The sequence below is a fragment of the Sorex araneus genome, chromosome 2, assembly GCF_027595985.1.
Source record: "Sorex araneus isolate mSorAra2 chromosome 2, mSorAra2.pri, whole genome shotgun sequence".
NCBI classification, from domain to species: domain Eukaryota; kingdom Metazoa; phylum Chordata; class Mammalia; order Eulipotyphla; family Soricidae; genus Sorex; species Sorex araneus.
This window is the reverse complement of record NC_073303.1, coordinates 243,538,200-243,565,336: the sequence shown is the minus strand read 5'-3', so window position 1 is coordinate 243,565,336 and position 27,137 is coordinate 243,538,200. Positions and strand designations below refer to the sequence as shown.

The window sequence follows — 27,137 nt, the reverse complement described above, 5'->3', positions numbered from 1 at the left end:
TCACTATTTATTCACCCAAGGCTCTAGCCTGGAACTCTGGGACCGCCCCCTCTTAACTACGCCGGTTCCCAGGAGGTCTTGGTCCTGCTTGGCCCATCCCTGGAATGACACACCCCGCCTTGTCCAAATGAACAAATCCAGGAGAGAGAAGAATGTAGTTCTGGAAGAGAGAAAGGGACTCCGATGAAGGGATTAAAAAAAAAAAGTTGTAGCTAAATGGGACATGGAAAATGGGGTTTTGATGTATGGGTAGGAGTTTGGCAACTTTTTTTTTTGGTTTTTGGGTCATACCCGGCGATGCACAAGGGTTATTCCTGGCTCTGCACTCAGGAATTACCCCTGGCGGTGCTCAGGGGACTATGCCCTACCCGCTGTGCTATCACTCCAGCCCCAGGAGTGTGGCAACTTTGCCAGTTACCAAAACTAAGTTCCCCGAGCCCTGGCAAGAGTGCTCCCTGAGCTGAGAGAGTCAGCAGTAAGTCCTGGAGCACCTCGAGGTGTGTGGCCCAAAGACCAAAGCGAAACTAAAGCGCCTCTTTCAGGCTGGAGAGAAAGCACAGAGGTTGAGGCGGCTGCCTTGCACGTGGCACACCCGGGTTTCATCCCCGGCACCCCGGAGGGTCACCCCCAGCACCACCGGGACTGATTGCTGAGTGCAGAGACAAGAGTGCAGTGCGCACCCGCTGCGTGTGGTCCAAAAGCAAACAAACAAAAGAAAAGATGGAGTGAGCTTGAGATGCTCGCCTGTCGGGGGCTTCCTCCAGCCAGGCTGCGAAACTGACCAGGAGGCAGTTTGCAAAGGCACCAACTATCCCAGCCAGCTGTCCCCGCAGCCTTCCTCTCCCCGCTCCCAGCCCGTGGCCCCAAGAAGGCCTTGGGGGCCAGCGCCACGGTAGAATAGTTCAGCCGGGAGGGCACTGGCGTGGCACGCAGCCTAGCGGGGGTTGGGTCCCCGGCACTCCAAAGGGTCCCCTGAGTCCCCCTCCCCATCCCCCACCCCTTACCCCAGTGACCCCTGAGCACCACTGGGTGTGGCCCAAAGAACAAAAAGAACAAAATAAAGCCCTCCATGGGGTCTTGTCCTGAGCGTGGCATGGTTGGTTCTGGGAGGGGGGGTCAGAGGGGGAGTCGGAAGGAAGGGGGAGGGGTCACAGCCCCTGTTCTGAGGCGTTTGAACGGAATCACCAGGAGCTAAAAAAAGGACGTTGCTGAAGAGGAACAATTTTGAGTGGTGAAAAGAATCAAAAGCAAACCGAGGTCCGTGACATCTGGAAAGCATTGCATGTTTAAACTCAGCGCCCAGACCCGTCTTGAGCGGCAGGCGGCCCCTCGGGGTGGGGGGGTGGGGGTGAGGCCCTCTCCTCAGATTGGGGGGTGAGGCGGTGCCAGCCGCAGAGCTCAAAGTATTCCTGCTTTTGCTTTTTTTTCCCAGACCCTCTCCAGAACCCAAGGGATGCAGAGGTGGACACCCCCAGATTCAGTTTATATTTTTTGGGGAATGTGGGGGTCTCACCCTGTGGTGCTCAGGGCTGACTCCTTGGCCCTGCACTCAGGGATCACTCCTGGCGGTGCTTGGGGGACCCTATGGGATGCTGGGGATGGAACCTGGGTTGGCTGCTTGCCAAACAAGCCCCCTCCCCGCTGTGCTATTGCCCTGGCCCCACTGGGGATTCTAAAGATTGTGGGACTAGGGAGATCGCTCCCGTGAGCTGAGGGCATGCGATGTATGCAATCAGTGCAGCTCAGGGTTTGATCCCCAGCACCAAGGGTATCCTGAGCATTGCGAGCTGTGTCCATACACAGAAAAAAAGAGAGAGAAAGAAAAATAAAGAATGTAAGAGAGAGGGGCTGGAGCGATAGCACAGCGGGTAGGGCATTTGCCTTACACGCGGCCGACCTGGGTTCGGTTCCCAGCATCCCATATGGTCCCCTGAGCACCTCCAGGGGTAATTCCTGAGTGCAGAGCCAGGAGTGACCCCTGTGCATCGCCAGGTGTGACCCCCAAAAAAAAAGAATGTAAGAGAGAGGAAGGAAGGAAGGAAGGAAGGAAGGAAGGAAGGAAGGAAGGAAGGAAGGAAGGAAGGAAGGAAGGAAGGGAGGAAGGGAGGGAGGGAGGGAGGGAAAGAGAAAGGAAGAAAGGGAGGAAGGAAAGAAGAGAGGAAGGAAAGAGGGAGGAGGGGGAGGAAGGAAGGAAGGAAGGAAGGAAGGAAGGAAGGAAGGAAGGAAGGAAGGAAGGAAGGAAGGAAGGGAGGGAGGGAGGGAGGGAGGGAGGGAGGGAGGGAAGGAGGGAGGGAAGGAGGGAGGGAGAGAGAGGGGCTGGAGTGATAGCCCAGCAGGTAGGGTGTTTGCCTTGCATGGGGCCAACCTGGGTTGGATTCCCAGCATCCCATATGGTCCCCCGAGCACTGCTAGGAGTAATTCCTGAGTGCAGAGCCAGGAGTAACCCCTGAGCACTGCTGGGTGTGACCCCAAAAGCGGAAAAAAAAAGAAAGGGAGAGAGAGGACAGAAAGAGAGTAAGAAAGGAAGGAAGGAAGGAAATTGTGGTTGTAGCCAATGAGGTTGTAATTGCTGCTGGATCAAGTGGAAAGTGTTTCAACTCATATAATATATAAGGTATTGTGTGTGTGTGTGTGTGTGTGTGTGTGTGTGTGTGTGTGTGTGTGTGTGTGTGTGTGTGTGGTGAGGGGAGCTGGCCTGCACCCAGTGATGCTCAGGGCTTACTCCTGGCTCTGCACTCAGGAGTCTCTCCTGGAAGTACTCAGGGGACCATACGGAGTATGGGGGATCGAACCTGGGTCAACACGTGCAAGACAAGCGCCCTCCCCACTGAGCTATCGCTCCAGCCCCATATACATTGAAAAACCCTATATATAAGATATATATCCTATGTTATATAAAATATTGATATGTATTAATGTTTAATATATTTAAATATAATATACAGAACTTTTTCCCCCTTTTTGACCATTCAACGGTCTTCTGGCTCCGTGTGGTGCCAGGATTGAACCCAGGGCTCCCACACTTGTGCTCCAAGCTTTTGAGGGTATTCTGGACTCGCCTAAGATGCACCCCGCCCACCCCAGACTGGCTCCCCGTAACTCCCCTGGCTTTGCACCCCATTTCCCTGAGCCCTCTGGCCCGAACACCCCTCCTTGAGATGGCCACCAGCGAAGCAGGGGCTGGGACACAGGCATCTCTCTGGATCGGGAGGTCCTCGGGGGGGCCAGGCCTTGTTGGAGACAGACACTGGGCCTCCCTCGTGCAGCAAAACCTTGGAGGTTTTGTTTCTTTGTTCCTTTCTTTTTGGGTCACACCCAGTGATGCTCAGGGATTACTCCTGGCAGTGCTCAGGGAGCCATTGGGATGCCAAGATTCGAACCCGGTCTGCCGTATGCAAAACAAACACCCTCCCCACTGTGCTATGCTCCAGCCCCCTGACCCTTGGTTTTATTGTTTTTTTTTATTTTTGCTTTTGCTTTTTGGGTCACACCCAGCGATGCTCAGGGGTCACTCCTGGCTCATGCACTCAGGAATTACTCCTGGCGGTGCTCAGGGGCCCCTATGGGATGCTGGGAATCAAACCTGGGTTGGCTGTGTGCAGGGCAAACGCCCTACCCGCTGTGCTATTGCTCCAGCCCCCTGACCCTTGGTTTTAAGAGCTGAATTCTTCAGGATGGGGGTTGGGGAGGGGGGAGGACATAGGGGCATGTTAGCTGAGATGCATCAACATTTTAGGAATTTGGGCCCTGCCCAGGATCTGGGGCTTCGCTGGTGGCCCTCTGCCCTTGACCCCTGACCTTGTGAGGCTTGGTCTGAGACAGCCCCAGGAGACAGCAGGGGCTGGGACACAGGCATCTCTCTGGAGCGGGAGGTCCTCGATGAGGCCTGTGGGATTAGAGCGGGGGTCACTGCCAGGGGTGGGTGGGGGCGGCGGGTTCTCCCCCTCAGCCCTGGCCTTGGGTGCAGAGTCTCTGTGAGGGGACACTGAGGCCCCCGAGAGGCTGCTGTGTCGCCTCCCCCGGGACTTTCCCAGCCCCGTGTGGATGCCCAGGACATCAGGACTGACTTTTTTTTTTTTTTTTGCTTTTTTGGGTCACACTCGGCAATGCACAGGGGTCATTCCTGGCTCATGCACTCAGGAATTACCCCTGGCAGTGCTCAGGGGACCATATGGGATGCTGGGATTCGAACCCGGGTCGGCCGCGTGCAAGGCAAACGCCCTACCCCGCTGTGCTATCACTCCAGCCCCAGGACTGACTCTTGAGGGGGCCCCCAAGGGCGGCTTGGGGGGATCTTGTGAGGGGTGACCTTCCAGGGAGCCTCTTCAGACCCCCTGAGCACCCTCGATGCAAGGCGGCCTGGTACCTGGCTGTGTCTTTATTGGCACCCCTCTTTTGCTGGGGGGGCACCCCTGGGGGGTGCTTGGAAGGGGGGTCCAGGCCTTGTTGGAGACGGACACTGGGCCGCCCTCGTGCAGATTCTCTGCTCCAGGGGCCGGAGCCATAGCACAGTGGGGGAGGGCGTTGGTCTTGCTATGGTGCCCTGCCCCCGGATTCCATCCCCCAACACCCCACTGGGTCCCCCAGCACTGCCGGAAGTGATTCCTGAGTCCAGAGTCAGGAGAAACCCCTGAGCATTGCTGGATGTGTCCAAAAATTTAAACAAAAAAAAATCTGTGCTTTGGCCCTTGATTTGTTTGTTTGGTTTTGGGGTCAGACCCACTGTGCTCAGGGCTGACCCTTGGCCCTGTGCTCAGGCATCGCTCCTGACGGGACTCGGGGGACCGTATGAGGTGCCAGAGATCAAACCCAGGCCGGCTGCATGCAAGGGGAAGTGCCTTACCTTCTGTCCTATGGCTCCAGCCCTGTTCTAGCCCTTTGAGCCACCTCACTGGCTCCCTCCCCTCTCTCTCCTCTCTCTCTTTTCTCCTCTCTCTCTCCTCTCTCACGCACGCACACATGTGCTCTTTTTCCCTAGCTCTCACTTCTCTCTCTCTCTCCCTTAAAGGGTTGTGGGGCTGGAGCAATAGCACAGCAGGTAGGGCATTTGCCTTGCATGCGGCCAACCCAGGTTCGAATCCCAGCATCCCATAGGGTCCCCTGAGCACCACCAGGAGTCATTCCTGAGTGTAGAGCCAGGAGTAACCCTGTGCATCGCCGGGTGTGACCCCCCCAAAAAAAAAGTAAAAAAAAAAAAGGTTTTTTTCAAGGGCCAGAGCAGTAGTGCACAGCAGGGAAAGCTCGAGAATTCGGCTTCACGTGACTACACCTGGTTTGATCCCCGGCTCCCATAGGATCCCTGAGCCCTGCCCGGAGTGATCTCTGAGCACAGAGCCAGGAGTCAGCGCTGAGCACCGCTAGGTCTGGCCCAGAAACAAAACAAAGTGCTTAGCTGGGCGTGTGGGGACGCGCTGGTGAGCCGTAGGTGAACTGCCAGCTGCAGTGACATCCAGACTGGCCAGCCGGGCCACTTTATTGGGGTCGGGGCTTGGGTCACACCCGGTGCTGCTCGGGGTCCCTCCAGACTTTGTGATCAACAGCAGCTCTTGGTAGCACTCTTGGTGGTGGCGCTTGGGGGACCATTTGGGGTGTTGGATTTTTTTTTTTTTTTTTGCTTTTTTTGGGTCACACCCAGCAATCCAGCAATGCACAGGGGTTACTCCTGGCTCATGCACTCAGGAATCACTCCTGGCGGTACTCAGGGGACCCTATGGGATGCTGGGAATCGAACCTGACAGGCCCGCGTGCAAGGCAAACGCCCTACCCGCTGTGCTATCGCTCCAGCAACGACTGTTGGATATTGAACTGGGAGGCAACTATTCATTCGTCCAAGCCCTGTTTATCTTGGGGTCACTCCTGGCAGTGCTCAGGGAACCCCCATGTGGTACTGTGGACTGAATCCAGGTCGGCACATGTAGTCACATGCAGGACTAATTCCCGGGCCTTCTATTTTATTTCTTTTGGGGACTTTCACCCTGGTGATGCTCTGGAATTACTCCTGGCTCTGTGCTCAGGAGTCATTCCTGGCAGGGGCTCAGGGGACCCTGTGGGATGTCAGGGATCGAACCCGGGTCAGTCACATGCGAGCAGATGCCATCCTCCCTGAACCAGCTCTCCAGCCCTTTGCTTTGTTTTGTTTTAGGGGCACACCCAGCAGTGCTCTGAGCTGACTCCTGCTCAGTGCTCAGGGATCCCTCCTAACAGGTTCAGGGGACCCTAGGGGGTGCTGGGGATTGGATCGGTCAGCTCTGTGCAAGGCCAGCGATCTCTCCATTGTACCATCTCTCCAGGCCTCATTTTTTGTTCGCTTTTGAGGCCCCCTCTGACTGCCCTGAGGGCTCACTCCTGGCAGTGCTCTGGGGATCCTGTGCAGACGCCGTGATCAGTCACATGCACCTCAAGTGCCTACTTCCCTTTTTTTTTTTTTTTTTTTTTGCTTTTTGGGTCACACCCAGCGATGCACATGGGTTACTCCTGGCTCATGCACTTAGGAACTACTCCTGGCGGTGCTCGGGGGACCCTATGGGATGCTGGGAATTGAACCCGTGTCGGCCGCGTGCAAGGCAAACGCCCTCCCCACTGTGCTATCGCTCCAGCCCCCTTCTTTGTATGCACTTGAGGACGCAGTCAGGCACAGGCAAAAGCAGGCCCTGTACGGAGGCACTAGTTCTTCTGGTGATTTCTGTCCCCTCCACCTCTGCTTCGTTGTTTTGCTTCGTGTTTTTGAGCCACACCCAGCTGTACTCAGGAATCATGTTTGCCCTGCACTCAGGGATCACTCCTGGCAGGCTAGAGGAGCCCTACAGGGTGTCAGGAATCAAAACCAGGTCGGCCCTGTGGACCTGCAAGGGCCCTCCCCACGCCGCTATTGCCCCAGCTCCTCCCCCTCCCCCAATTCTCCTTTTTTCTTTTTTTTCTCGTCCTGCACCTAGCAGTGCTCAGGGCTGAGTCCTGCTCTGTGCTCAGGGATCCCTCCTGGCTGGGGTCTGAGAACCACGGGGGATGCCAGGGACCACGTTCAGGGCAAATGCCCTCCACTGTATTATTGCTCTGCCCTCCCGCCCCGTCCCCTCTTCTCTCTTTCCACTGACAAGAGATCTGCAGGTGACACACAGTCATGGCAACAGCCCGCACTCAGGGCCCAGAGAGGGAGGCCAGAGAGCCGTGCACGCGGCTAACCTGCCCAGGCCCGCCAGGAGTGATCGTAGCAGAGCCAGGAGTCAGCCCAGAGCACGAACAGTGTGCACTTATTGAGCACCTACTGTGTACCCAGTCCCTGTGCTGTACCCTGTGTGCATCTGGGTTTTGGGAAAAACACGGTTGTGAAGTGGGTCTGTCTGCAGCCAGGAGATAAAGCCCCTGGGATTCGTAGGGAAGTCTGGAAGTTTCTCTCAACCTCAGGCCACAGTGGATATCCTGCATGCTGGGAACACGGTCTCCCGGGGCTGGAGCAATAGCACAGCGGATAGGGTGTTTGCCCTATATGCGGCCAACCTGGGTTCGATTCCCAGCATCCCATATGCTCCTCTGAGCACTGCCAGGGGTAATTCCTAAGTGCAGAGTCAGGAGTAACCCCTGTACATTGGCAGATGTGACCCAAAAAGCAAAAAAACAAACAAACAAACAAAAAAAACTCCACCACGGTCTCCCTTCTCTCTTCCCTAGGGGGACCCCTCTTTCCTAGTGTAGAAGTGGAGATAATTCCCCCCGCCCCCAGGTGGACAGGAAATGACACAGGCTCCAGCACTCTGCAAGTTCACTGCCACCAACACATCTGCAGCAGGGTGGGGGGGCGTGTCTCAGACAACGGCTGCACCTGGATCTTCAGACCTTTCAAATTTGAGGGAGGCAGGCCCGAGAGATAGGACAGGCCCTGCAAGACTGCCTTGCACGCAGCCGACCAGTTTTGATCCCTGGGACCATCAGGGGTGTATACCTCGGGCTCTGCGGGATGTGGTCCCCCAGCCCCAAAGATGACGGAGGGAACCTAGGGGCTGGCTCAGAAGGCTAGAGTGCATGCTTTGCAGGCAGGGGGCTGGGGTTCCACCTCTGGCAAGGCATGGTCCCCTGGCACTGCCAAAAAGGACCGCTCCCACCTTGGAGTCGCCCCTGAGCACCACTGGGTGTGGTTGGAAAACAACAAAAACCGTGGGGGTGGGAGGGAAGGAACTTGGGGTGTGGCGGTAAAGGTGAGGCATGCAAGGCCAGCATCTGGGCGGTCAGCTGAGGGGCATACCTGCAGCTCTGGGCACTCGTGGCTACTTAAGAGCCCGTGACTCAGCGGGCGTGGCTCTGCTGTCCGCTTCCTGGCCCCCTAGCGGCCCCAGTTGGACCGGACTGAATCTGCATCCAGGTCCAGACGGCAACCGCAAGCACCGCCCCGGCAGACTGCCCGGTTGGGGGCGGGGCTCCCCGCAGGGGGCGGGGCCCCACGAACGCAGTGCTAAGGCCAGTTCTAGGTGAGGAGTTTGCGGGAGGGGGGCATGGGGGAGGGCGCTGCGAGGTCCTGGGACCTCCGGGTCCCTGTGACGTCAAGAGCATCGCAATGGACCAGCCAAACTTTAGAGATGGTTCAAAGGGCTGGAGCGCAAACTTTGCAAGCGGGAGGCTGGGCTCCATCCCGGGCAACGCATGTTCCTCCATCCCCTCCGGAGAGACCCCCCCCTCCGCCAGCACAGAGTAGAAATAAATAGCTCCACCATGGGCCTCGTTCACCGGCACCTAGGGGAATGCGCTGCAGCAGTGAGGGCAGGACTGCGGTCGCCCGGGGTGCTCGACCCCCCTAAAGGTCACAAATAAGATTACAAGTTGGCCAATTTCAGGAACCCACGCCCCGCCCTCCCCTTACATTCGGGCTGGTTATTCAAGCGTCTGATGGGCTAGGAGCACATCTTGGACCGCTCGGATTACGTAGAGGGTCTTTGGATCACGCAGAAAATCCAGGAGGTTGGGGCCGGAGCGATAGTACGGGGTGTGTAAAGCGCTCGCCAGGGTCGACCCTCGGCAGCCCATGTGGTCCGCCAAGCCCCGCCAGGTGTGATCCCTGAGCGCAGAGCCAGGAATAATAAACTGCTTGGTGTGCCCTCCACACCCACACCGCAAAAAAAAAAAAATATCAAAGAATAAAAAGAAAATAAAAAACAAAACAGCACGCCGCCTACCATCCAGGAGCGACCTGGCCGCCTCGTGGGCGGGGCTCGCACGCAAATGAGATGTCGGGGCGGGGCGGGCGGGCGCGGTATCCCAGCGTTCCCCGCGGCCGGCGCGCGCAGGGGCCGCTCTGTCCGGCCGCGACTCGCTGGCGTCGGAGGCCGCGGCGGACGCGGAGGCGGAAGATGGCGGCGGCTCCGGCCGCGCGTCCGTAGGCGCTGCGGCGGCGGGGGCCGGGACGGCCCATGGCAGCGGGGCGGCGCCCTCGTGGACCCTCGGGCCGTTGAGGGGCGACGCCGGGCGGCATGTCGGAGCACGCGGCGCCCGGGGCCCCGGGGCCCGGGCCCAACGGCGGCGGCGGCGGCGGCGGGGCGGCCCCCGCGCGCGGGCCGCGCACCCCGAACCTGAACCCGAACCCGCTCATCAACGTGCGCGACCGGCTCTTCCACGCGCTCTTCTTCAAGATGGCTGTCACCTACTCGCGCCTCTTCCCGCCCGCCTTCCGCCGGCTCTTCGAGTTCTTCGTGTTGCTCAAGGTGACCCGACCCCCGACCCCTGATCCCTGACCCCGGCGCCGGGCCTCGCCCTGCTGCTCCCCCTCCCCTCGGACCTGACGCCCCCGTCGTCGCCGCCGCCCGGGGCGGCGAGCCCCTCCCATCCGCGGGGCAGCCCCAGCCAATGGGGAGCATCCGCCTTCTAGACCTGCGCCCCCCGCGCCCGGGCCCCGAGACCCCCCCGATGCCCCCGTGAAGACCCGAGGCTCGCAGCGCCCGTGGCCCCCGACACCCACTTGCCTGCGCTCGCCTGGCCCCGGGGTCCCCCCACTCCCTGGGATCTGGGTCCCTGGCTTTGCTCGGCTCCAAACTTAAGCTTGAGGGGTTCCCAGTCCGGGCAGACCACCCCTCTCCCTGCCCCGACTCCCCCGGACCCCAACCCCGAACTGCCCTGGCATCGAAGGCGGATTCCAGCCCCGGACACGCCCCTCCCCGGCCACCCACCGCGACCGGAAGCTCGGCGGCTCCCCCAGTTGGTGTCTCACTCCCGCCCCGCGCCCCCTCCCCGTGCCCCGGGGAACCTCGCTCTTGGCCGCCCCTGCCCCCGTCCCGGGCTCTCCTCCTAGGAGCCTTCCCCGGGCAGGTGACCTCGCCGAGGTCACTCCTCCGCGCAGCAGCTGCGAAGTCGGCTGCTGTGTCCAGTTTCACGGGGGGCCCTTCAGGGCTCGGTCTCTCCTGGCCCGGGGCCCAGGTTGGGGTGCTGAAGGGCTTCAGGGTAGCGGCGTAGCTCATGGCCTGGGGCCCGGGGAGCAGGTGTCTCTCCCTCCTGCCTGGGGAGCTGGGGGCAGGGCGGGGGTCACTGGTCACCCCGCTAAGTCAGGATGCAGGAGCCGGGAGGGGCAGAGTGGAAACAGAGCAGGGAGGGCGCCTTCCCTGCACGCCCCTTAACCGGGGTTCAACCCCCGGCACCCCGGAGGGTCCCCCGAGCACTGCCAGGGGTGATCCCTGAGTGCAGAGTCAGCCCTGACGGAGCACCGCCAGGTGTGGCTGAGAAACAAACAAAAGCCAGAGGTACTTGCCAGCCGTGGGGGCCGGAGCTTTGGGCGCTGGGCAGTGTGAGCTGGGCGGGAGTCCCTTGCCTCAGGTCTGCGTCTGGAGATTGTCGGGCCCCCCACCCCCACCAAGGTGCGCCGAGGGTGCATCAGGGCTGGGGTCTGGCGCTGTGGGGTGTCGGTCTCTGGGTGCTCAGAGCTGTCCTGCCGCTGGAGGGGTGTGCCCGGGCCAGGTGGCTCCCCACAGCCCATCCTCCCTGGAGAGCTGGTCTGACCACTTGGCTGGGCCACTCTCCTCTGTGGGCCTCCCTCCCAGGGGAGGCCCGAGTTTGCCTGCTGAGGGAGGCTGGCTGGGGTCAGAGGCTGCTTCGGGTTCCAGAAAACTCTGCTCTTAGCTTCCTGCCCGCCCCACTTCCGCTCCCGGCCGTGGACACTGAGCCCGCTGGCTTCCGCAGTTGCCTCTTCCTGCCACTCCCCCACCCGTGTGCCCTCTTCGGACCCTCTTGGACCCGGGGCCTGAGGCCACTGACCCCGGAGCCTCCTGTGACCTCTGGACCCTGGGGAGGGAGGCTTGTCTCCAGACTGGGGGCCCATGGGTGCCCTTGGGGTGAGCGGTGAGGGAGCACAGGGGTCTCCCAGGGTCTCCTTTGGGAGAGGCTCGCGGGGCAGATGGCAGGGCTGGGGCGTGGGGGGCTGGGTGGGCCCTGTGAGGTCCCCAGCCTGTCACCAGCCTCTGATGGTTGGGGGGGGCAGGGAGCGGCACCTCAGTGTGTTCCTGACAGGGAAGCAGGCCCACACACAGGGCTGTAGATGCGGGGAGAGCGTGCCCGCCTCGGGCCTGAGCTCTGTGCCCCGGTGCCCCTCCCTCACTTCCCTGCCCGCCCCGCCAGGCAGTGCCCTCTCACCTGGGCTGGGCGCCTGGCTAGCCTGGGCCTCCATGTCCTGTGTCTGTGTGCATGTGTGTGTGTATGTATGTGTATGCGTGTGTGTGCATGCGTGTGAGTATGAGTACATGCGTGTGAGTGTATATGTGTGTGAGTGTATGTGATGCACACCCTATGTGCATATGAGCATGAGTGCCTATTTGTGTGAGTGTGCATGTGTGTGTGCGGCGTGCCGGCAGATGCCTGCGTGCAGGGGGCATGCTGAGCCACCTGGCGTCAGGCCCCTCCCGCGTCAGCACTCTGGTGGCACACTGGGCAACTGACAGGGCGGCTGGTCCTGGGCCTGGCTCCCACTGGGCAGCGGGCCTTGTCATGACCCTCCCGGGCACTGATAGCCTCTGGGGGCTACAGTTCTGTCTGCTGAGGTCTCAACCCCACCCTCGTATCTCCCTCCCTGCCTACTTTGGGCTACAGACAGAGGAAATAGAGTTTCTGGAACCCAAGAGAAGATTGTGGAGTGCGTTTGCTTGCGTGCGTGCGTGCGTGCGTGTGTGTGTGTGTGTGTGTGTTGGGGGGGGGACACACCTGACTAGCTTCAGGCAAGGCTGGATCTAGGACTTCGGGACCCACTCTTTTTTTTTGTTTGTTTGTTTGGGTCACACCCGGCAATGCACAGGGGTTACTCCTGGCTCTGCACTCAGTAATTACCCCTGGCGGTGCTCAGGGGGACCATATGGGATGCTGGGAATCGAACATGGGTCGGCCACGTGCAAGGCAAATGCCCTCCCCACTGTGCTATCACTCCAGCCCCCGGGACCCACTCTTGACCTGAGACATTCGTCTGTTTCCTGCCCTGCATGTGTGCACTGCGCCCCTCCAAGATCCCACCTGTGGTTGGGACAAGATGCGAGTAGGCAGCTCGCTGTCCAGCCTTCGTTGGGCCCCCAGGAGCACCGTGTAGTCTTTAGCTTGTGTGGGTGGGCATCGCCCTACAGGAGGTGGTTGCGTTGGTGCGTGTAGCCTCAGGCTGCAGTGCAGGGTAGGGGGCTGTGGACTGGGGTTTGAGGCCCCCTGGCCAGCCCAAGCTGCCCGGTGCCCACCTTTCCCCCAGGTTGGGGCGAGATGACCCGTGGGCTGGCGGGGCTTGTGAGAAAGCTGGTGAGGAGGGGGCACAGTCACACTTGGTTTGGGGGGTGCCCACCGACACCCCTGTGAGCCCTTGCTCCGGACAGCCCTGTAGGAGTCTCAGCCACCCCCACTTCCTGGGGGCTCGGGGAGCTTTCGCTGGGGCCCAGGCACCGCCCTCCAGGCGCGGAGCTGTTTTTAGCTGCTGAGGTCAGGGTGCCCTGGCAGCCGAGCCTGGGGCCGGGGCCGGCCCTGACCGTTGGCTCCCTGCAGGCCCTGTTCGTGCTCTTCGTGCTGGCCTACATCCACATCGTCTTCTCGCGCTCGCCCGTCAACTGCCTGGAGCACGTGCGGGAGCAGTGGCCGCGGGAGGGCGTCCTGCGGGTGGAGGTGCGCCCCAACTCCAGCCGCGCGCCCGTCTTCCTGCAGTTCTGTGACGGCGCCACCCGCGCCAGCTTCCCCGGCCTGGCCGTGGAGCCGGGCCTGGAGCTGGAGGGCGACGAGGAGGAGCTCACGGTCGAGATGTTCGCCAACAGCTCCCTCAAGGTGTGCCCTGCTGCGGGCTGCGCTGGGGGCACCCCGGGCCGGGCGGGAGGGCGGGCGGGCGGTCAGCTGCTGACCCTGCCTCTGCTCCCCCTCAGCTGGAGCTGGACATCGAGCCCAAGGTGTTTCCGCCGCCCGGTGCGACGGAGGCCAATGACAGCCAGGACTTCTCTTTCACTGAGACGCCCAGCAAAGGTGTGTGCCCGCCCGGGGGGCACCTTGGCCGGGGAGGGCCCCCATCCCCACCCCGCTGACCCTGTGTGTGTGTGTGTCGTTCCCCCCCACCCCCGCAGTGTGGCCGCAGGACGAGTACATCGTGGAGTACTCCCTGGAGTACGGCTTCCTCCGCCTCTCACAGGCCACCCGGCAGCGCCTCAGCATCCCCGTCATGGTGGTCACACTGGGTGAGTCGGCAGCGCGCGGCGGGGGCTCCTGGTGGCGCATCACCAATGCGGGGTGCCCCCCCAGCCGCCCCCACCCCACCACTAGCCTCCTTGCAGACCCTACCCGGGACCAGTGCTTCGGGGATCGCTTCAGCCGCCTGCTGCTGGCCGAATTCCTGGGCTATGACGACATCCTCATGTCCAGCGTGAAGGGCCTGGCCGAGAATGAGGAGAGCAAGGGTGCGGGTTGGGCCCCGGGCCCCCGGGGCGGCCGGGCTGCGGGGCTGGGCACGCGGGCATTCATTCATTTATTCATCGCCTCCCTTCCCGCCCCCCAGGCTTCCTGCGCAATGTGGTGTCCGGCGAGCACTACCGCTTCGTGAGCATGTGGATGGCACGCACGTCCTACCTGGCCGCCTTTGTCATCATGGTCATCTTTGTGAGTGGGCGGGGCAGGGAGGAGGGGCTTGCGCACCCTGCGCCCTACCCCACCACTGCCCTGCCTTGCCCACCCGGAGCCCTGCACTGATGGGGGGATGGGGGGCCCGCCCCGCCCACTCACCCTGCTCTGCCTGGTCCCGCCCCCACAGTACCCTCTGGCCCCGCCCACCCGGGTCCCTGCCCCGCCCACTCGGTACCATCTGCCTGACGCCTCACCCCCAGTCCCCTCCTGCCCCGCCCCTCGGGAGCCCCGCCCCTGCCCCGCCCCCAGCGCCTTGCTTCCCGCCCCGCCCCCAGCGCCCCGCCTCACCCGGCTCCTTGCAGACCCTGAGCGTATCCATGCTGCTTCGCTACTCCCACCACCAGATCTTCGTCTTCATTGGTGAGTTTCTTCTCCGGCCCCCAAGGCGGGAGGGCAAAGGTCCGTTTTCCCCGGGGGGGGCCCCCCCAGATTTCCCTCCCCCCGTCCGCCCCACCCGGCCGCTTGGCATCGCCATCGGTCTGCCCGCCCGTCTGCTGCCCTCTGCCCGCAGTGGACCTGCTGCAGATGCTGGAGATGAACATGGCCATCGCCTTCCCCGCAGCGCCCCTGCTGACCGTCATCCTGGCCCTCGTTGGTGAGGACCCAGCCCGTCCGTCCCTCCTGCCCGGCTGGCCCCAGCCCGTCGCGCCCCCCAACCCCTGCCACTGTCCCCCACAGGGATGGAGGCCATCATGTCCGAGTTCTTCAATGACACCACCACAGCCTTCTACATCATCCTCATCGTGTGGCTGGCCGACCAGTATGATGCCATCTGCTGTCACACCAACACCAGCAAAAGACACTGGCTGCGGTGCGTGGGGGGTAACACATTGGCGCTCGGTGGGTTTCCGGGGGGCTGGGAGATGGCTCGTTGCTGGCCGGGTGGGCAGAGACCACACGAGGTCAGGGTGGAGGCCGGGCTCCATGCAGGACCGGCGCCCCAGTAGTGCTTGGGGCCCCGGGCTGCTGACCGCCACCTCCCGTGGCCCTGCAGCTTCTTCTACCTGTACCACTTCGCCTTCTACGCCTACCACTACCGCTTCAATGGCCAGTACAGCAGCCTCGCCCTGGTCACCTCCTGGCTCTTCATCCAGGTGAGGGGGCCCAGGGGTGGGGGCAGGGCGGTGGGGTCTGCCGGCCGCCGGGCTGATCCGGTGTTCCCCTGCCCGCAGCATTCCATGATCTACTTCTTCCACCACTACGAGCTGCCCGCCATCCTGCAGCAGCTGCGCATCCAGGAGATGCTGCTGCAGGCCCCGCCGCTGGGCCCCGGCCCGGCCACCGCCCTGCCCGACGACCTGAACAACAACAGCGGCGCCCCCGCCTCCGCCCCCGACCTCGGCCCGCCCCCTGCCCTGGGCTCCGGCTTGCAGGGTGCCGGTGGGGGGCCCGGGCCCGTGGCCGAGGCCCCGAGCTCCCTGGTGGCCGCGGCCGCCTCGGTGGCGGCAGCGGCCAGCGGTGATCTGGGCTGGATGGCAGAGACGGCCGCCATCATCACGGACGCCTCCTTCCTATCGGGCCTGAGCGCCTCCCTCCTGGACCGGCGGGGGACCAGCCCCCTGAGCGCTGGCGGAGGGTTCCCCCAGGCTCCACAGGACAGTGCTCCCCCGAGTGACTCCCCAGCACTTGACACACCTACCCCCACTGCTGGGGTGAGTGGACCCAGCCCAGCGGCCCTGGCCCCGGCAGACACCCCCTCGGAGATGGGGTCCTGAGACAGCCGACAGGGGCCCCGCCTCTGCCCCTGGCCCTTCAGCCGCCCTAGCCGGCTGCGTGTGTCCTGCGGGAGCCCGTAGATTTGGCAAATTACCTCTGGTTGGTTCTGGGGCCGTCAGGGAAACCAGGTGGGCTGGGGAAGGCGGCTTCTCCCCCACAAGGGGGGGTCCACCCACACCTGTTCCTGCTGCACTAGCAGTGGGCAAACCCCCTCTCCCCCAAGCTGGTGCAGAGAAAACCGGGTAAGCCTGGCAGGAGAGCCGGGTGTGGGGGGGGTCTCTGTGGAAGGTTCTGGAAGGGGCTGGTGGAAGTCGAGCGGGCTGCTTTAGTTGCAGAGTTGGCCAAGCCAGAGCACGTTGAACTGGGTCCAGGCCCCCTGAGCCGCCCGGCCAGCTCGGCTGGTGCTCCCTTCGCCGGCGCAGTGCCTTCTCCCCGCCCCGCCCCCCGAGTGTGTGTGCGCCAGGGCTGGGGTCCCCGGGCACAGGGACAGGGCCGGCGGCGGCGGCGGCGCAGGTCCCCCCAATCACTGGGTGAGGAGTCTGGAGGAGGAGCCCATTCCATTCTATTGAATTGCAGTGTACGATTGTGTTTGTATAGAGAATAAACTGTCCGTGGACAGCGCCCACCGCACCTCTGCTGCTTCCGCCCGGGGGTGGGGGTCACAGCGCAGCCTCGGGGGCGGCGCCACCCGCGCAGGCTCGCAGCAGCCGCGGGGGCCGGTCCCGGAGCTGAGCCAGGAGTTCCCCGCGCCGCACCAGGGCCTGGCGGAGCCGCTCGCGCGCGCCCTCAATGCGCTGCTGCAACTCCTGCAGCTCCCCGGGCCGGGGGGCACCGGCAGGGCGCTCGGAGCGGGGTCGCCCGTTGGAGCAGAGCCGCGCAGAGGAGCCCTCTGGCCGCCCCGCCTCTTGCTCCTCGGCCTCGGCCTCTGCGTCCTTGTCCTCCCCGGCACGGGCATCCGCTGTCTGCTCCAGCAGGAAGCGGACGCGCCGCTCCCGGACCACGGTCCTTCGCACCCTTGTCCAGCCCCGCGGGCCTGTGTTGACCGCTGCGGTGGTCCGGTGCTGTCCTTCGGAGTCCCTGTGGGCAGGCATGGGCGGGGTGATGTGCCCGGAGCATGGTCAGCCACACCCCAGTCCTTTGCATTCGACCCGCAGGGGACGATGGGGGTCAGAGGTGGGTCATGGGGTGACCGCTGGGGGGCAGGCCCAGACCCTTACCTGGATTCAGGCTCTTCCTGTATCTCGGATGGTTCTGGATTAAGAGCCCGGTGGATCCTCTAGAACCCAGACCTGCCGTTCAGGGCACCCCCAGCTCAGGCCAGAGGGTGGCCCTCCGACCTCCCGCGGCCGCGCACCCTCACCTGGCTGGTGTGAAGCCAGTACTGCGCCTTGTTGCCCCTGCGCATGCGTGGCAGCACCAGGCGGAAGAACACGTGTTCCCCCAACATGCTGAGCAGCGCGCTGCCCATTCCCAGGCACAGCAGCACGAAGAGCCCCGAGAAGTGGTAGATGCCCATCTGCAGGGTCTGCGGGGGGGACACGCGCGTCAGCCCTCCAGTTCTGCGACCGTGGGAAGGGTTTGGGGGGCGAGGGCTCTATGAGCGGACTGCCACAGTGCCTGCAGGGCGGGGTGGGTATGGGGACTGGGGCTTCAGAGGATGAAGAGGAGTGCACGGAAACACACTGGAAACCCCTGTGGGGATGGTTCAGGGCTCCACGTCCCCCCATGCGATACCCCGCGGCGTCCCCCCCCCCCCGCCCCACAGCTGTGTCCACCTCTGTCACGGCGATGGCCCTCTTGCCGCATGGCACCATCTTGTACCACTTGTCATGCAGCAGGTCAATGAAACCCGAGGACTTGTAGCGGCTGATGAACTTGGACAGGTTGGAGGTGAGGGGCGAATTCTGGGGGAGCCCGATGCCATAGCCTGGGTGGGGAAGCCAGGGCTCAGACTAGGGCGCCACACCAGGTCCACGGAGCCCCGGGTAAGTGGTTCCCCGAGGTCCCTACCCTCGATGGCAAACGGCTTGCCCACAGTCAGCAGTTTGCAGTCGGGATCGATGGACACCTCATAATCCAGCAGCGACTTGTCCATGATAAAGGCATTGAGTTTCGGGGGGTCACTCCTGCAAGTCGGAGATGGGGGTGGGGCCAGCGCCCCCTCCTCCAGTAAACCCTACCTGCTTGTCCCACACATGTTTATGACCTGTAGGCTGCGTTCCTGTTAATCACCAGCCTGTGCCTGCCGGTCCGCCCTAGTCCAGGCACAGGTCCTGCTTCCTTAGGTCCACCCTCCAGGTGGCCACACCCTTCAAAGAGGCCCTGCCCCATACGAGGCCCCGCCCACCTAAAAGCTCCGCCCATGATGCCCCACCCTCCAGTTAGACTGCCCACCGATAGCCAGCCGCCTACCAGCGGCCCCGCCCCCCAAGGCTCCACCCCCAGGAGGTCCGCCCACCAGGGCCTCGCCTTGCAAGTGGGCAGTGCCCATCTAAAGGCTCCGCCCCTCGCCGGTCCCGCCCCTCACGTGAGCATGGCCACGCCGTCGGGCGTGGTGGGCGCGCTGTGGCGCCGCATGTGGGCGTGCATGTCCGGGAAGCTCTTCTTGATGTAGGCCTCAGCGCTGCTCTCCCACACCGTGCCGAAGCGGAAGCCCTGAGACGGGTGGTGCAGCTGTGGGCAGACCTGACTCGGCATTAGTCCACCTCGTCTCATCCCCTCTTACCCCCCACTCCCGTCGATCACGGTCACGTGGACACCATCCAGCCTCGCCACCATCCCCCCGCCCCCCGGGAGCCCAGCGAACCCCCGCACCTCCCAGCGTACACATCTAGATCAGCTCCTCTGGGAGTGTCTCGGTCACTGAGTGCTGCCTTTCCCCTACCCCTACAGGGTCACAGATGTCCCCAAGTGTCCTCTGCCTGGTGGAAAGCCGTGTCACCCCACAGCCCGCATCACATGCACCACCCACCTCACCCTTCCGGGTTCCCTCCTGCTAGTGGCCAGTATGTGCCAGCTGAGGCCAGTCTGACTGAGCCCTACTCACAGGGCTGTACACCAGCCCACCGCAGCCTTACAACTCTGGCTCCCAACTCAGCCACCCAGAACGTTCCAGCATGGAGACCTTCTCAGCCTGTAAACTTGGAACCGCTCCCCAAATCTAGAATGTGGTGGGCGAGCAGGGTTCAGCCTGTACCTTTGGGAACAGCCCCTGAACAGCTCTGGGCATGGCTCCTGAACAAAAATTAGGGGCTGGAGCAGGGAGGGCATCTGCCTTGCACACAGCCAGCCAGGATTGCATCTCTGGGATCACTAGGGGTGATCCCTGAGTGCAGAACCAGGAGTAACTCTTGGGCATCGTTGGGTGTGGTACAAAACCAAAAATAATATTTTAATTTTTTAATGTAGGGGCTGGGGCAATAGTGCAGCAGGTAGGGTGTTTGCCTTGCACGCAGCCAACCGGGGTTCATTCCCTACGATCCCATAGGGTCCCCCGAGCACTGCCAGGAGTAATTCCTGAGTGCAGAACCAGGAGTAACCCCTGAGCATCGCTGGGTATGATCCAAAAAGAAAAAAAAAATTTTTTTAAATGTAGAGGTCAGAGACATAAGCCCTGAGCACTTGTGGCATTGGGTCTAAAAATTACCCTGAGAGGCCGGAGCGATAGCACAGCGGATAGAGCGTTTGCCTTGCACGCGGCCGACCCGGGTTCGATCCCCGGCATCCCATATGGTCCCCCAAGCATCGCCAGGAGTAATTCCTGAGTGCAAAGCCAGGAGTAACCCCTGAGCATCGCTGGGTGTGACCCAAAAAGCAAAAAAATATAAATAAAAATAATAAAAATTACCCTGAGGCTGGAGCGATAGCACAGCGGGTAGGGCGTTTGCCTTGCACATGGCTGACCTGGGTTCAATTCCCAGCACCCCTTATAGTCCTCCGAGCACCACCAGGAATAATTCATGAGTGCTTGAGCCAGGAGTAACCCCTGTGCATTGCTAGGTGTGACCCAAAAAGCAATAAATAAATATTACCTTGGGGTACATCTCTGCTCAGCCAACACCCTTTCAGGGCCCTCCTGGGAAAATTCTCTCTTAAAGGGGATGATTGGGACCTGCCCTGCCCCAGAGCTCTGTCCCCTATGCTCCTCTCCAGACACATTAGCAGCTTGTTCCGGGTCCCACCTGCACACAGGTCCTGCCCCAGGGCCTTTGCAAAGACTGTGCCACTCCCTTCCCAACTGCAGACACTCCTGCTCCCTCTGTGAATATCTCTGCCCTCTCCACCCTGCCTCCCTGAGCCTGCGCTCTTCTCACTGGCACTCATCTGCACCTGGACACCACGGGAACCCCTCCCCCTCCAGCGCTTCCCCCCCCAACCCCCCACCTTGGGGTCGTGGATCCCCGACAGCTCCTCGAAGGTCTTGTCCCCGACCATGACTGCGGCCAGGTTGGCCGTGTAGCTGGACAGCACCAGCAGGCAGAAGATGGCCCAGAGGTTCATGAGCAGGCGGCCAGTGGGGCACTTGGGCGTCTTGCTGGAGCCGGTGCGGCCGAAGAGGATGGAATAGCAGAGGTTGAGCGCGGACGAGTAGGAGAACACGGTGCCCCGGTTGCGGCCGCGCGGCGTCAGGCCATAGGGGCTGCGCCACTCGTAGAAGGTGAGGAAGAGCGCGGTGAGGTGCAGCGCGGCGAAGACCCCCAGCCACATGGACCAGTGCAGCGGCCACATGAAGGCGCCGATGGGCGAGGCGGTGTCGCGCGCGCGCACCAGGATGCCCAGGCTGGTGGAGAAGAAGGGGCTGGTGAAGTCCACCACCTGCGAGCGCGCTGAGTTGATGCTGAAGCTGGTGACGGCCATGTGCGCGCGGCCGGCTAGCAGCTCGCCCACCAGGCCGGTCCAGCGGCCGTCCAGCAGCGCGCCGTACTTGCCGTCGCCCACGATGTACAGCTCAAAGTCGAAGGGCGTGTCCTCGGCCAGGCGCTGCAGCAGGTCCATGCAGTAGCCGTAGCAGCAGCGGTGCAGCGCGCGCTCCCCGGAGCCGTTGGCCAGCGCGGCGAAGAGCGCGTCCAGCATCGCCCCGTCCGTGGGGCCCGGGTCCAGGCACAGCAGCCCCGCCGGGCACTCGCCGTCCTCGTCCGCCTCGCGCGTGAACACGAACGGATGCTCCACCAGCGTCACCACCCGCAGCTTGCGGCGCGCCCCGGCGCCGGGCGGCGGGACCGGGGGCCGCAGGGCCCCCCCTGGCTCCGCCTCCAGCCGCCCGTCGTGCCAGCGGCCCACCGTGACCCAGGCGGGGGCGCCCCGTGGATCCTGGCGCAGGCTCCACACCTGGAAACGCCGGGCCACGTGCACCTGGGAGGTGGCGGTCACCCACACGCCCCCGGTGCGGCCCTCGAAGGACGTGTTGGCCAGGAATCTGGAGTCAGCGGGAAGGACGCGTCAGGCTCTCAGACCCCACCTTCCCCTCACCTCTTTGGGTGTCACGCCCCCCCAAACCAGCCAGGAGGGTCCTTCTCTCCCTCCCTTCCTCCCTTCCTTCCTTCCTTCCTTCCTTCCTTCCTTCCTTCCTTCCTTCCTTCCTTCCTTCCTTCCTTCCTTCCTTCCTTCCTTCCTTCCTTCCTTCCTTCCTTCCTTCCTTCCTTCCTTCCTTCCTCCGTACCTCCCTCTCCTTCCTTCCTCTCTCCCTCCCTCCCCCGCCTCTGCTACTCTCTGCAGTGTCCAGGGCTTGCTCCTGGCCCTGCACTCAGCAGTCACTCCTCGCAGTGCTCCGGGGACCCTATGGGAAACTGCAGTTAGAACCCTGGTCAGTCGCATGCAAGGCAAGCCCTGCTGTACTAGCTCTCCAGCCACCAAGTTCTTAGTTCCTGGAGGTGGAAATTGGACCTCAGGCCAGAAGGGTAGGGTTGATGTTCCAGATTCACATGCCCAGCAGTGAGGGGGGGACCCCTGTATAGCCCCCCACTGAGACACCCAAGGCAGCAGGTGGGCTGGCTCCACTGCTTTCCCGCTGCAGATCCTGCCCTCAGCCCTGCTTCCTCATGTCGCCCCTGCAAAGCATCACAAAAGTCTAGAATTTGTTTTGTTTTGTTTTTGGCTTGGGGGCCACACCTGGAAGTCGTCAGGGATCACTCCTGCTGGGCTCGAGGGACCAAATGGGATGCCAGGATCTGACCTGGGTTGGCAGCATGCAAGGCAAAAGCCCAACTCCTCTGCATGATCTCTCTGGCCTCAAAGCTCTAAAGCTCTAGAATTCTTTTTTTTGTTTGTTTGTTTTTTGGGTCACACCCGGCCATGCTCAGGGGTTATTCCTGGCTCTGCACTCAGGAGTCACTCCTGGCGGTGCTCAGGGGACCCTGTGGGATGCCGAGGATCAAACCCAGATCAGCTGCATGCAAGGCAAACGCCGTCCCCGCTGTGCTATCGCTCTGGCGCCCCCCCCCACCTTAACTCCCGCAGCTCACCGTGCCAGCAAACGACCTGAGGACTCAGGCCCGGTGGGCGGCGGGTCGGTGCAGCCCATGGTGCCCGGGAGGAGGGCACGTTCTGGTTGGGTCTGTGCGGCGCGGCCCAGAGCCCTGGCCACCAGCTCCACCGCGTCGTAAATAGCCGCCTCCAGCAGGGGGCGCTCCACCTCTCCCAGAGCCAGCAGCCCGGCGGGCAGGCCCTCGGTGGGCAGCGCGTCCGCCGGCAGCGGCGTGCCCAGCAGCCAGTGGGAGCCGGGGGGCACGGCCCGCAGCACCTGCTGAGCTCGGAGGGCGTCGCAGCCCAGGAGCACGGCCGAGGGCACCTGTCCCAGCGGGGCCAGGCGTGCCTGCAGCTCCTCATCGTCCCCCACCTCCGGCCGGCTCAGGTCCACCACGAGCTTCGGTGCCCGGCCAGCCCTGCTCTTCCAGAGGGCCACCAGGCCCGCGGGGTCCCGCACACGGCAGAGCGCCAGGCCCACGTCCTCCCAGGTGTGTGCCCGGAGCACTGAAACCAGCACATCCAGCAATGTCTCCAAGGGGCTAGCCCAGTCCAGCTGCAGGTGAAATGGATTCTGGGGGGCAGAGAGCATGAACAGAGTGGGTCACCTCTTCCCATCTCACCAACATCAGCTTATCCCAGGCCTCCTTGCTGGCCTCACTCAATGGCCTTCCCCCAGCTGGACTTTCTCCTCAGAAGCCGCCAACTCCTACACATCCTTCCAAACCCCATTCATTTTGCCCCCTCCCCCCCCGAGCAGACAGCCCCACTCCTCCTAGGCAGGACACAGGCTTCTTCCCTGTACTCTCTTAGCCTCCTCCCTTCATCCCAGTCCTACTCTCTGCAGCCCACCTGTTGAGGAACCCCCCACCCCACCAAGAGAGACGTGGATCAAGGCTTCACAGCCTCCAGCTGGGTGGGGCACTTGTGCTAAATCAAGCTGGAGTGCTCCCTTTCTTTTTGAGGGGAGCCACAGCCGGCGGTGCTCAGGGTTTGCTCCTCCCTCTGCACTCAGGGATCACTCCCTGCGGGCTCAGCAGACCCTCTGGGGTTCCCCGTGCCAGTCACGTGCAAAGTAAACACCCTGTCTACTGTCCTGTCTCTCCAGTCCCAGCTGCGTCGTCGTTCTAAGCGTGCCAAGAACGCCTGGTGCGCTGGGTTGAATTTTGGGGTTCAGGCTGCAATCCCCAGCTGCGGCGGCAGAGGGCGCCGTAAGCTCGAATTTGGGTCTGGCATCTCTCCAATCCCCCCAAAGCAGGGCGCATGGGAAGGCGGCATGAGAAGAATCTGGGGTCCCTAAGACCCCAGAGTCTTTCCTCGCTGAGGAAGGTGGGAGGGACAGGGCTGGCGCTTGGACCACGACCCCCCAGCAGCTCCCTTGGAGGGGGCTGGACCCTGTCTGCTGCCCTGGAGTTGAGGAGCAGGACGGCTCCCCTGGTACTCTCGGGTCCCCCCACCCCCCAACCCCGAACCCTGTGTATCACCCTTGATTATTTTCCATTTTCATCCAGTATTCCAACTCCCGGGGTGAAATGAGAAATTCCCAAGGTGGGGGCGGGGCCGAGAAGGGCGCTGGGGACCGAGAGGGCTCCCCGTTTCGACGCGGGGATGGGCGGACGAGCCTTGGTGTCGGGAGGGAGTGGAAGTGGCGGGGGTCCCTCACGGAGACGCCCACGGGAGGGCGGGCCAGAGAGCGAGCAGGGAGGCTGGCCTCTGCCGGGGAGCCAGGAGGAGCGCGGGGAGCAAAAGCGGCCATGCAACAAGGTGGATGGATCTTGGAGCTCAAGCGACCGGGGACCCGGTGGAGGGGCCAGGGAAGGGGTCTGCACGGAAGCTCTGCGCCTCTGGGGGGGCTCCGGCTTCTGGAGTCTTGGAGGCGTCCCGCGGGGGTCCGGGACTCCAGTCCCTGCGCCCCTGGGGAGGGGTGACGGGAAAGCTCTCGCCTTAGCGTTCCGGGTCCCCCGCGGTACTCCGGGTGCCGGTGCTCTCCAGAAGTCCGGCTCCCGCGCGCCCCCGCAGCCCGGTCGGCCTCCGCGCCCTAGCCGGCGGCGGCGCCCCTCATCCGCAGCCCGGGTCCCCCGGCGTCCGCGCGTACCGGGGCGCCGAGGGGCGCGCGCGCCTCCCGCCGCAGCACGCTGAGCACGGGGGTCTCGGTGGCGGCCGCCAGGAAATGCAGCTGCAGCAGCTCGGGCCGCGCGTCGGGGAAGGCGAGCAGCGCCGCCACGCCCGGCTCGGCCAGCGCCCCGCACACGCCGCGGGCCAGCGACGCGGGGTCGCGGGCGGACGGCGAGGCGGCCACCAGCTCCAGGCTCAGGTTGTGCGGCAGCCGCGGCGGCGCCACGACGGCCCCGGCTAGGGCGGCACGGACGCGGGCGCGGGCGGCGGGCGCGCGGGGCAGCAGGGCGCCCAGGCGCACGGAGCCCCCCAGGCGCGCCAAGACGCCGCACGGCTGCGGGTGGCCCCCCGCGGGCCCCGGCGCCAGCGCCAGCGCCAGGCCGAGCCACAGCGTCCCCACAAACTCCATCTCCAAGTTGCGCGCTCGCGGCGCGGGGCGGAGTCGCGGGGAGGGGGTGGGGACCACGCCGAGGGGCGGGATCCCGAGAGGCCCGCCCCCTCCCGGTGCCCCACGGGGCCAGCACCCCCTTCCCTCCCTGGGGGTGGGGGAACGGGACTCACTCCCGAGGTCACCTCATCACTGTTGAGTCAGGAATCCAAGCTTTGTCGCAGGAAAGGGCAGAACCTCAGTCATCCCTGGACACTCCCTGTCCCCCCCTTGTCATGCCCCCAAGTCCTACATCCGGGAAAATGAAGCCAAGCAGGGTCGTAATTTTCTCCCTGTTCTCACAGAGGTGAGTCCCACTTCCAGGATCAGGCCCGGGTGGGGAAATCTTGCAGCAGAGAACTCCTATTCACTCTGCAGGACCCAGTACTACATGCCCTGGTTCCTCAACTTTCCAGAGTGAGGCAGAACCCTCACCCCAGGCGTCGGGCACCTTCTAAGCACACCCCAGATCCACATCACCACAAATGCACACACCTGCCGGCACGCGCATCCTCTACCTCCCTCCCTTGAACCCCACGGCTTCTTTGCTGCTGTTTATCCCTTCTCAGGGATGTCTCTGTGCTCCACTCTGGGAATCCCGCGCCCGGGCAGAGCAGACACCCTCGGGCTTGCTTGTAGCCTCAATAGCTGCGGAGTGGGAGTGAAATCTCTGGCTGTAGCTCCAGAACCTGCACAGCCCCACCGGGTCCTGGGCGCCTCCCCACGCTCGCGGTCCAGAGGGAACCCAGGAAACCAAGGCAGCCACCAACAGCGGCGAGGCGTGGGTGCGGGAGTCTGGGGAAGGAGTCTGTGCCCTCTGCAGAAACCAGGGCTGGGAGCGGGCCGGGCGCTGAGCCAGCCCTGGGAGGGGAGGGCGGACCACCGGGACTGGGAGACTCAGAGTGACAAGGGGGGGGTCATCCTAGGACAGGGGGTGGCCCTGATCATCCCAGGGTTCCCCACTCCGGTAAGGCACCAGCCCCAGAGTGCTTGGCCTCTTCCCACACCAGTCCCCCCCTCCCCCACGCTGAAAGTGGGTCCGTAAATACGGGCCAGTCCGGGGCAGGGACACTTGCCGCCCACACGCATCAGAGGCCCCCCCTGCCCAGCCTGCTTCATGCTGGTTCACTGGGGTGGTGGTGGTGGAAGACGGATGGGTAGAAGCTGCTGAACCCACATAATCCTGGATCAAATGAGGGTACCACGTGGGGCTGCCACCTGAAAAATTGCGGAGAGGCCGGGGAGGTCATGAGAACAGCCTGTGACTCAGTTTCCCCATCTGTCCAAGGGCGACCACCTCCAGACCAAACAAGTGCAAGAACCGTGTCATGTTCAATGGAAATAGTTCCAAGGACATGGCTCTGTGGTGTGACACCCCCCCCCAGCCCCGGGCACTGGACGCCCCCCCTCCAGCCCCTGCCCCCTGCAGGAGTCTCCTCCTGGGGACTCAGGTTGGGGCCAGCCAGAACGCCCATCCATCCGGGAGTGCGCTGTCACCCGCCTTGTCCGTGTCCTTTGAGGAGCTGCCAGCTCAGCCAGAGCCCAGACAGGTCTGCGTGGCGGTGACGCGGGTGCCCTTGATGGGAGGGAGGGGGACTCTGGGCGCCACCCCCATTTCTCAGCGTTCGGAGGTGCCTGGGGCTGGGTGGCACCTGCCCAGGGACAGACAGGGCAGGCGGGGGTCCCAAGGACATGCACTTAGGGGCGCAGCTCACCCTGGCCAGCCTGGGCACGCACGCTGCCCACCTGGGGGAGCACTGGATGGGCTGCGCAGACCCTGGTCTCGGGGCCTCGGGCTTTGTCTGCAGTCCCAGGCCAGGGTTGGACCTCCCCCAGTCACCAGAGGCCACTGGGACCCTGGAAGTCTGGGTGAGGGGTAACTGCCCCCCCACCCTACCCACCCCCTGCAGGGAGGCAGCCGCTAGACCAGTCTGGGCAGCCTCAGGGCCACCAGCCAGGCTGGCAGGACGTGACCAGGCACTGGCCAGTTGCCTCCCAGACTTCCGTCCCCCCCACCCCCCCCGCCCTCCAGTGAAGGGTGGGTGAAGGGAGAGCTATGCAGTTGCTGATGCAGACTCAGCGAGGGTGCCCTGAGGAGAGGAACCCTCCACCCCCACTCCGGCCAGCTGGCTCCCGCCACCCAGGGCTGCAGTCCTGGCCTCAGGACAGCTGGAGGGACTGGGGGGGGGTGTATGGGGGAGGTGTCTGCGGACTTATGGAGGCTGCAGGATCAAGGGGCCCCGGGAGCACCCCAACCCACACTGGGCAGTCTGCACCCTGCGGCCCCCACAGGAAGGGGGTGGCGAGCACCGGCAGGAAAGCA

The 27,137-nt window shown here is 63.3% G+C and overlaps 2 protein-coding genes across 8 annotated transcripts; one reads left to right on the top strand and one right to left on the bottom strand.

Annotated features, from left to right (window-relative positions):
• The first annotated feature begins 9,294 nt into the window (after positions 1-9,294).
• Positions 9,295-16,431, top strand: TMEM259 (transmembrane protein 259). 6 transcript variants are annotated; one of them, XM_055128519.1, is made up of 11 exons: positions 9,295-9,686; positions 12,979-13,251; positions 13,347-13,443; positions 13,542-13,652; positions 13,749-13,871; positions 13,970-14,070; positions 14,397-14,454; positions 14,657-14,689; positions 14,773-14,905; positions 15,089-15,188; positions 15,267-16,431. In XM_055128519.1, the coding sequence occupies exons 1-11, from the start codon at positions 9,456-9,458 to the stop codon at positions 15,807-15,809; spliced, it is 1,803 nt and encodes a 600-aa protein (XP_054984494.1). In that variant the 5' UTR covers positions 9,295-9,455; the 3' UTR covers positions 15,810-16,431. The 6 variants fall into 6 exon arrangements, with proteins under 6 accessions (XP_054984494.1, XP_054984492.1, XP_054984493.1 ...); XM_055128517.1 differs by having other exon boundaries at positions 14,609-14,689; XM_055128518.1 differs by having other exon boundaries at positions 14,370-14,454.
• A 27-nt stretch (positions 16,432-16,458) lies between these two features.
• Positions 16,459-22,956, bottom strand: GRIN3B (glutamate ionotropic receptor NMDA type subunit 3B). 2 transcript variants are annotated; one of them, XM_055128513.1, is made up of 8 exons: positions 22,272-22,956; positions 20,194-21,226; positions 18,338-18,483; positions 17,821-17,936; positions 17,586-17,737; positions 17,171-17,335; positions 17,028-17,086; positions 16,459-16,887 (listed from the first exon to the last, which is right to left on the bottom strand). In XM_055128513.1, the coding sequence occupies exons 1-8, from the start codon at positions 22,862-22,864 to the stop codon at positions 16,470-16,472; spliced, it is 2,682 nt and encodes an 893-aa protein (XP_054984488.1). In that variant the 5' UTR covers positions 22,865-22,956; the 3' UTR covers positions 16,459-16,469. The 2 variants fall into 2 exon arrangements, with proteins under 2 accessions (XP_054984488.1, XP_054984489.1); XM_055128514.1 differs by lacking the exon at positions 17,028-17,086 and having other exon boundaries at positions 16,464-16,887.
• Positions 22,957-27,137: the final 4,181 nt, after the last annotated feature.